This window comes from Bipolaris oryzae (assembly GCF_000523455.1).
Source record: "Bipolaris oryzae ATCC 44560 unplaced genomic scaffold scaffold_41, whole genome shotgun sequence".
NCBI classification, from domain to species: Eukaryota; Fungi; Ascomycota; class Dothideomycetes; order Pleosporales; family Pleosporaceae; genus Bipolaris; species Bipolaris oryzae.
The window spans coordinates 182,751-191,702 of NW_006911317.1; the positions used below are offsets into that span (position 1 = coordinate 182,751).

The 8,952-nt window shown below is 52.5% G+C and overlaps 5 protein-coding genes across 5 annotated transcripts; 4 read left to right on the plus strand and 1 right to left on the minus strand.

The window, feature by feature from the left end:
• Nucleotides 1-161: 161 nt before the first annotated feature.
• COCMIDRAFT_25149 (uncharacterized protein) lies at nucleotides 162-746 on the plus strand (the record flags this gene model as incomplete). Its single annotated transcript, XM_007688359.1, has 1 exon — nucleotides 162-746. One exon carries the CDS (start codon nucleotides 162-164, stop codon nucleotides 744-746), a length of 585 nt encoding a protein of 194 aa, XP_007686549.1.
• Nucleotides 747-1,720: 974 nt separating this feature from the next.
• COCMIDRAFT_4093 (glycoside hydrolase family 92 protein) lies at nucleotides 1,721-4,238 on the plus strand (the record flags this gene model as incomplete). Its single annotated transcript, XM_007688351.1, has 3 exons — nucleotides 1,721-1,898; nucleotides 1,950-3,752; nucleotides 3,808-4,238. 3 exons carry the CDS (start codon nucleotides 1,721-1,723, stop codon nucleotides 4,236-4,238), a joined length of 2,412 nt encoding a protein of 803 aa, XP_007686541.1.
• Nucleotides 4,239-5,541: 1,303 nt separating this feature from the next.
• COCMIDRAFT_25151 (uncharacterized protein) lies at nucleotides 5,542-6,402 on the minus strand (the record flags this gene model as incomplete). The annotated part of the gene is made up of 1 exon (XM_007688360.1): nucleotides 5,542-6,402. The coding sequence occupies one exon, from the start codon at nucleotides 6,400-6,402 to the stop codon at nucleotides 5,542-5,544; it is 861 nt and encodes a 286-aa protein (XP_007686550.1).
• Nucleotides 6,403-7,501: 1,099 nt separating this feature from the next.
• On the plus strand, nucleotides 7,502-8,040 carry COCMIDRAFT_25152 (uncharacterized protein; the record flags this gene model as incomplete). Its single annotated transcript, XM_007688361.1, has 3 exons — nucleotides 7,502-7,571; nucleotides 7,634-7,834; nucleotides 7,868-8,040. The coding sequence occupies 3 exons, from the start codon at nucleotides 7,502-7,504 to the stop codon at nucleotides 8,038-8,040; spliced, it is 444 nt and encodes a 147-aa protein (XP_007686551.1).
• Nucleotides 8,041-8,201: 161 nt separating this feature from the next.
• Nucleotides 8,202-8,952, plus strand: COCMIDRAFT_43515 (uncharacterized protein; the record flags this gene model as incomplete). Its single annotated transcript, XM_007688373.1, has 1 exon — nucleotides 8,202-8,952. A coding segment is annotated over one exon (751 nt), but the record flags the coding sequence as incomplete, so codon positions are not given.

Here is an 8,952-nt window from a genome sequence, read left to right on the forward strand (position 1 = left end):
GCCAGCGAAGTGTCCAGCCGTCCAGCCGCTGTGAATTAGACCCTGCTCTCCGCCATTGGTCTTCTCCTCTATCCACCCACCACCCTGCACGTGCTCCCGCTCTCTGCTACTATATCGGTCTGTGGCACAGGATTGCATAGTTCCCAATCCCACGGTAAACTATGCCCGTCCTCGAGATCACCCAGCTCCGCCTAAGAGAGCTCTCAGCCGACGACCCGGCACTGCTTGAGAGCCTGTCGACCGTCCGAGCCGAACTACAGACCGGTTCCCACTTCTACAACTGCATCGACGATCCCAGCGTGATCTATATTTTAGGCACATGGCCAAGTCTCGATGCTCATATAGACTTCCTTGCCTCACCTTCCAAAGACCAGATTCTCGGCCCCCAAGAAAAGATGCTGCAGTTTTGTTGGACAGTTCATGTGGAACTTGGCGGCGTGAACTTGCTTCCACTGGATGCACCTATTTTAGCAATTGAAAGAATTAGTGTCTCAGAAGAGTCCACTCGGGGTTTTGGCGAGGCAGTCCACAGGCATGCGCAGCAGCTTCAAGGTAGCCATCCGTTTAAATTAGCACACGGCTGGCGATGTGATGCTGTGCCAAACCACCACGAGGCTATTATCTTTAGTGGATGGCAGACTCCACAAGCTCATGTCGCCTTTGCAGCCAAGAACAATCAAGACGGACAGTACAAGACGCTACAGATGACGTGTGCCAGGAATTTGGAGCGCAAGGTAGTACACTAAATATGGCCCAAGCTATTCTTCTTTCGCGCTCAGCCCCAAGTTTTTGCTACTAGGAGAAATCAAAGACTTGCCTACAAGACACTTGAAAACAGGTTCAGCTTCCAATTCACATCTGTGTCGTTAACCCCCTGTGAAGCTCGGGCACGGCTAATTTTCATAGGAGTCCCCGGTGAATCGGGTTCCGTACCCGACCAAACGTGACTTGCATCGGTGGCCCGTGGCCCGTGGCCCATCCGTAGGCCTTGCGAGAGGTTTCCATCTCGCAGCACATACTGGCTTTTCTTTCAAAATGAGGCCTTGTCGTTCATTGGATATGAGGTCTCGTGCACGGCATACCGGGACAACCCCTCCTCCCAATTACCGGTTCGTGCCTATTTAGGAAAATGGCCTTGGGATTGACACCCACGAGGGCTTCTGTAATATTCCAATCAATAAAATAAATGACTGCATAGGCTACGGTGATTTGGTCAGGTTTTATACAATGACATAAGCAATCGGTTGTGGGGTAGTACCCAAGCAATGCTGGGCATTCTCTAGGCCAGCGGCGTACGGAGCGGGACACCACGGGATCGCTCGTAGGGCTGGGCATAGTACGTAAGCTTGCAGCCTCACCCTGAAGGTAACTTCATGGCATATAGTAGTTGAGTAGTATCAATGTTTGTCTACTAGGTTTTCCATGTAGTTGAGGTTGCATTTCCAGTCTGTCGGTAACTTTACCCCGCCGTCAAAGCGGGCATCAACACCCAACCAAAGTGACGTCGCTGTTGAGTGCAATTTCCTAGGCTATTGATTAGAGCCAGGATACAGTAAAAGACTCTTCCGGTCCTTCCGCTGAATAAGTCTCGTGCGGCTTTAAGTTTTACTTTTTGACCAAGTTCAATACAATATCCCGTCTTTAGGGGTGAAGACACTCCTTCTTAAGTGACATAGAAGGGCTGTGCTGGTATAACTGCAGCTTCTGCAAGACGCCCATCATGCGTATTACCACCCACTTCTCAGTCTTAATCCAAATTATTACACTATCAACAGCGAGGGTACAGCGTCGACAAACTAATAGTACTGATGTGTTGAAATTTGTCGACCCATTGATTGGTTCTCGAGATGGAGGCAATGTCTTCGTTGGTGCGACTCTGCCATATGGCATGGCTAAAGGTATAGTATCTTTGAAGCTGCAATAATTAAGAGAAGCTCATAGCGAAACAGCCGTTGCGGACGTTGACGGGGCAAACACGGGAGGCTTCTCTACTGACGGAAGCAATGTGACTGGCTTCTCTGCCCTCCACGATTCTGGCACCGGAGGCTTTCCGAGCTTGGGGAACTTCCCCATTTTCCCACAGCTCTGCTCTGGAGACGACATTAACGATTGCAAATATCAAATTGCTGCACGCGCAACTCACTACAAAGGCGACTCGGTCAAAGCGCGACCAGGCTACTTTGGAGTGTCGCTAGAGAATGGTATATTTGCCGACATGACCGTCTCCGAGCATGCTGCTCTTTTTCGATTCGACTTTTCCAAGGCGTCCACAGGTAATTCGAGCTCAGGCCCACTGATCCTGCTCGACCTGACAGATCTTTCGGCGAGTCGGCAAAATGCTTCGATCAGTGTCGAGGCAACCGAGGGTGCTGAGAGTGGAAGAATAAAGGGAAATGGAACTTTTATTCCCAGCTTCGGATCATCGTCGTACAAGTCTTACTTTTGCCTGGATCTGTCTGGGGCAGCGGTCAGAGATTCTGGAGTCTGGGTCAATAGTCGAGCTGGTACAGAACCAAAGCAGCTTTTTGTCACGCGCGGCTTCAACTACTTCTATCTCGAGGCTGGAGGTTTCGTACGCTTCAAGGGACCGCTTTCGAGTCCCTTGTTTGCACGGATGGGATTGAGCTTTATCAGTACTGATCAGGCGTGCCAGAATGCTGAGCGCGAAATACCCAACCCTAACATTGACTTTGATCGGTTAGTCAAATCAGCCGAAGACGCATGGCGAGAAAAACTGTCTCCGATCTCGATAGAAGCAGGAGACGTGGACCAAAGTTTTCTGGTAAACTTCTGGAGTGCAGCATACCGGACAATGATATCTCCCCAGAACTACACGGGCGAGAACCCGCGTTGGCAGAGTACCGAGCCATACTACGATTCCTTCTACTGCATTTGGGATCTCTGGCGAGCTCAACTCCCTTTTCTCTCAATTCTAGATCCAGGAATGATCTCTGTATTTCTCAGGAGTCTACTGGATACGTACAAGCATCGCGGCTGGCTCCCAGACTGCATGATGAGCACCTGCAGCGGCTGGACACAAGGCGGCTCCAACGCAGACAACGTCCTCGTAGACGCCTACGTCAAGAATATCACCACTGGCATAAACTGGGACCTTGCCTACGAAGCCATCGTCAACGACGCCGAAAACGAGCCGCTGGAATGGAGCTTCCACGGCCGTGGCGGCTTGACCAGCTGGAAAAGACTAAATTACATCCCAGCCCTCGACTTCGACCCCGTCGGCTTCGGCACAAACTCCCGCAGCGTATCCCGCACTCTGGAATACGCCTACAACGACTACAATCTCGCCGTCCTCGCCCGCAGCCTAGGCAAAGACACAGCACCGAAATACTTTTCCCGTGCAACGAACTGGAAGAACCTCTTCAAAGCCGACCAGACATCTTCTGTCAACGGCACAGATACTGGTTTCGTAGGCTACTTCCAGCCCAGATATCTCAACGGCTCATTCGGCTTCCAAGACCCCATTGCATGTAGTCCGCTGACGGGATTCTGCTCCCTAACGAGCAATGCGGCTGAGACATTCGAAAGTAGTCTTTGGGAGTACATGTTTTTTGTGCCGCATGACATCGGTCAGGCGATTGAGTTGATGGGCGGTGATGAAAAGTTTATTAGTCGGTTGAATTTCTTCCATACATCCGGGTTGGCGGATATAGGGAATGAACCGGTTTTCCTGACGGTTTCCTTGCCGCATTATGCGGGGAGGCCGGCGTTGTCGGCTGAGCGGGCGCATTATTGTATGTCTTCTTTCCTTGACGCAAGTGCTGTATTTTACTAACGCTTTGGATCTAGATATCCCGTCTCGGTTCAACACCTCCCCAGGAGGCCTCCCAGGTAACGACGACAGTGGCTCCATGGCTAGCTTCACGCTTTTCCACATGATGGGCCTCTTCCCGAACCCGGGTCAAAACGTATATTTCATCACTCCTCCTTTCCTCCCCTCAGTCTCCGTGACGAACAAGTTGACTAATGCGACGGCCACCATTCGCAACATGAACTTCGATGCGCAGTACAAGAACATCTACATTCAGAGTGCGAAGCTAGATGGTAAGGAGTATACTAAGAATTGGATCGGACACGAATTTTTCACCAAAGGAGGGACGCTGGAGTTGGTGCTGGGGGACAAGGAAAGTAAATGGGGCACGAGCAAGGAAGATAGGCCGCCGAGTATGTCTGATGGCGATGGCGCAGCAGTTGGTACGGAATTGAAGTTTACAGTGTAGAAAGTCGGGAAACTTGAAATGGTTCTGCCATGGAAACAATGCGACGTACCACATTCGTACGTCATACATACCGAGTCCACAAAAAACCCCCGTTGAACCCACACCCTGCACCCTTGCCATTCCTTCAATCCACCAGACCCGTCTCCAACAACTGTCATACTCACCAACCCACCCACCCCCCATCCATCCTTCCCAGCCGAACGACCCGCCCACCAATCGGTCATCCCCACCCATGACCTCACCACCTCCCAAAAAGCAAAGAAAAAACCGCCCTGCATGACCCTTCCCCCTTCCCAACCTCCCAGGGTCTCCCTTCCCTTAGCATACCCACACACCCAGACACACGCCCAAGCCGGATCGACAGGGAAAACCCACTAGAATAAACCTGCAGGGACTTGCTCTTGCATCACCTGAATCATGGTAATGGGTAAGTAATAGCCGCCCCGCCCCTCCCCCCAAAGAAAAAGAAAAAGAAAGGTACCATCCGTAACGCGTCGGTGGAGACCCGAGATCTTCACTGCAGGGCCTTCTGCCCTCGAGAGAGAAAAAAGCAAGGTCACAAAACGCGTAAACAAATACAGGTACTCGAATACAATGCACGCGAAGGTAGAAGGGAAGGGTAGGTAGGTAGGTAGGTCGCGCAATGGTGACCAAGGTAAACCAAAATCTATTATTTTCTTCGTCTTTGTTCCTTATTTCTTGTGTGTATTCGAAACACACCTCTTATGCCGCGCTGTACTAACCATACCACGTACGTTTCGATTTAGATGGAAAAGAAAGGGGGGAGGGGTGATCCTAGAAATAATTATCCCATGCATAAACTTTGCTTAAACAGAGGAAACTTAATAAATGAAAAAATAGTACAAAAGAATATTAGTACAGTTATACAAGGTGGATATTTTTTTTCTCATGTGTATAACATGTGATGAAGAGGTGGCGATCCAAAAGGGTTAACATATGAAAAGCTGTTGTATATTCTACTACTCAAGTGTAGTATGTATGCAACAGTTCAAGAGAAAGAGAGAAGAAAAAAAGTTTAGTTCCAATATTACTTGGAAAAAGACCCAAAACGCCGGATCCCCTTTCACCCCATAATACAAACCCCAATGCATTGGTTTGAATGGTATCGCCTTGATTGACTCCGACCCTGGTTACGCCGGATCCCGGAAAGGGGACCAAATAAAAAAGACAAATCATTTTAGCGGGAATGGTCTTCGACCTTGATTCCATGAAGCCCCCTTGTTAAACGCCAGAAGATGCAAGAGAAAGAGTGTCATGTAGCACAGGACATGTGTGTATGTGGTCATGCGAGAGCGACAGCCTTGACGGTGACGCTGGATGTGATGGAGGCTGGCGGCGTGGGTGGTGCAATATCCATCTCAGGCGTGACCCAACCCTGCTGACGTGCAACCCACATGACGAGGTTGATGTCAAAGTTCTCGAAAAAGACTTCATCGAGAAAACGGGCCTTGGCGCCGGCGTAGGTGTGGTATTCCTCGCGGATGACGTCAGGGTCGAGGCCTAGCACTCTCCGGAAGCAAGCGATGGTGCATCCAGTGCGGTGCTTTCCCTTGTTGCAATGTACAAGGATGGGATGGTTTGAGCGATCCATGATGAGACGGAGAGCCCGTGCCATTTCGCACGACTCGACGCGGACTTCGCCCTTATTGGCGCGTATATGGACGTGGAAGTGCTGTATGCCAGCATCTTTCATGAAGGTCTGGTACTCAGGCGTGAGGGGCTCCGGCACGAGAGTCAAGATTGTCTTGATACCAACGTCCTTGATGAAGCCGTAGTTCTTCTCCTGCGGGTATCCACTGCGGTAGATGCACCCGGGCAGAACCGCACCGTAATTTATGGGGGGAACCAGGGGCTGTAGGCGTTCAGGGGATGAATGGATGGAGAGAGTCGGGGTGATGGTGCCGTGCGAGTCTGCAGTGCAATTCGAGGAGCATTCGTGGTCGCGTGGGTTTAGGACATCTCTCAGGTCCTCATGCGTATTCTCGGTAGCATGGTAAATGAGCCCGTCGCTCGCAGAGAGACCCAGGGAGCGGACAAACTCCCTGATCCTGTCGTAGACGTTGTCTTCGTCGTTTTGGTCGCGATAGTGGCGAAGGCCAAGGGCTGGGGCCAGGGCCGAGCCATCTCCATCTGATATGGACATTATGGGGTAGTATGGGGTTGATGGTCTTCTGGGGATAATGGGGCTGCGTCGAGCCTTTTAGCGACAAGCTCAGCTTGTGCCTCGGCGCGCTCCCGATGCTGCGTTTCTAGTAGATGGGGAGGTCGCTAGCGGCAGGCGTGGTGTGAGAATGGTGCGGTTATGTGCGTAAAGAGTTACGGGAGATAGTATCGGTAGAGTATGGGGAAAGAAGCCAGCGCGGACAGCCTTTTTAGACGCGTTAGTTACTGTGGGAAATGGAGTTTCGGGAGGTGACGATATGCAGATCTATGGTTGCGGGTGGTGCGAACCAAGCTTTGGAGGTCTTGGGGGCGAATTCAAGGGCGTTTGATCCCAATACAGTGGACAGGGTGACTTACTTCGCGGTTATGGGCCTGTTACAGGACACATGTTGACGGCGTCTTGCGGGGATGCGAGGCGGCGGCGAAGTTCATGGCGAGCAGGTGTTGCAATTAGAAGGTAGGACAAGGTGGTAGGGGGGGGCGTGCACCGAGGGGGGAGGGGATATTTGTGCACAGATGCCTGGGGAGGCGGTAGCGACAAGGACGTCAGCCGTAGTTCACGGATCCGTGGAAAAGTAGTGTGATTATAATGGGCGTGGGTTTGGTGTTGTGGAAAGTCTCGGGTGCTTCTAGTGCGCCTTGAACAGTTCGAGTAAGAGCAAGCGGATTTGGTCCGCTTGTGTGAGCGCGGAATATTATTAAAGGGTCCACCAGGCCTCGCAGAGTGCATATGTACGTCACTCGACGCTCTTTTTTTTCCTGGCTTGCCCGTGTGATTGGCGCTGGAGTAAGCAGGAACACTGCGGGTGGTGAATAATTGCAGGGTAATACTTGATGACAACGTATGTGCCACTACTACATGTCTTTGTGTATGGATTATTACGCCCCCCCGCAAGCCCTGTGTGCCAAACCCAGCGCCTCACGTCCCAGGGCCCCCCGCCCATGGGCTGGAAGGCTGGCTAGTCCAAAGACAGGCCCTTGGCAGTCTGGCTATGCTCCCATTCCAAGGTTGCTGCTCCGCCGCATAGCTCGGACTTGGGCGGCGCGTCTCAACACCGTCTCGGCCTCGGGCTCGAGCCATGTCTGATACTTTTCCTATCGCCGTTGGCTCCGTCATCGCTCCACAAAGGCCACATGGAGCAGTGGGTAGTGGGTAGTGGCGTGTTGGTATGCTTAAGCGTATGCCTAGGTCTACTTACTTTCCCTCCCAGGTGGTGGGTCTATCGGCACACAGCAGCCGCCTAATATTACTCGAACGGTATCGAATCTTCACTTGCCAACACCAACTGCCGGCTGCAACATGATTACTTTTGCCTCTCTCGGCGTTTACATGCCACAACTTCACTATATCCATGGCAATCAGACCTCACAAAAAGGCCGTCGTAGTTCCAGGCCTGGTGCATGGCTCTCAAGTACGTAGATCTCTATGAGCCTACTGCGTACAGAGTATGCGAGGCAGGTACTGCGACGGCTATGGGCCTGTATAGCTAGCCACCTGCGCGTGCATGTCGATCATCAACTTCGGCGGCTTTGCCTCGACATCGCCTTCGCGTGTTGCTTTGGCGTCGTTTTCTCCTTCTGTGCTTTCACGTGCAAAATCTCATCGATCGCCCGCTAGACCGCAAACGAACTAAATCTCCCATCCCCAGAGTCTGTGCGCACCATTGTCGAACCTCGGTCACTCCATCATCACGGCACACAATTTGGCGTCCTGGGAGATATATGGACAGGCGACGTCGTAACCGCGCCCTCTGATCCTCACGTATCATGGAACCCCCACGCTCAACCTCGCGATCGCGCCGGTCTTACCCGAACCTCCACAATCTCTCCATAGCCCCGCTCAGCGCCAAATACCCACTCGATGCATCTGTTCCACCATCGCCCGACGAGCCGGGAACCCAGACACCTCGCACATCCTACATAGCCCAGAAATCGGCTCCCGCCACGCCAGGCGTGTTGAGCCTCAGCCAAACCCGAAGCAGCTCGAGACAGAACACCCGAAAGGCCTACGCATACGACAGCTACTTCGCCGACACCAATTCGGAGATCCGAGCCGCTGGCGATATACCAAAAGCCAAGAGCACAAGCGTATTGCATCCTGGAGTCAGCTTTACAGATGAAGTCGCGAGCGTGACGGAAGCAAGCAAGCCGCGGCATCACACCAGAAAAGGCACCGCGCCGGTCCCTCTCTTCTCACCCCCCATCAAACACCACACCAAAGAATCAAACCACGAATGGCTCCACCGCGCCGGCCTCGCCATAGCCGGCGAAACAAGAGATAGCAAAGGCCAAAGCTGGCTCGTCCGCCGCGAAAGCTCCACAAGCCTCGTCGGCCAAGACGCCGAATACAATCCTGATGCCCCCCACGATAACAACCACCACCACCACCACATGGTTCTTTTATCCGGGGAGCATGTCAATGAAGCAGACTACCCGTCCTTCTTCTCCCCCCGCATGTCGCGCGCCGGCAGCCGCTTCCCCAGCCGCATGGGCTCGCGCGTCCCCAGCGCGCGCCCCAGTCGCCGCGGCA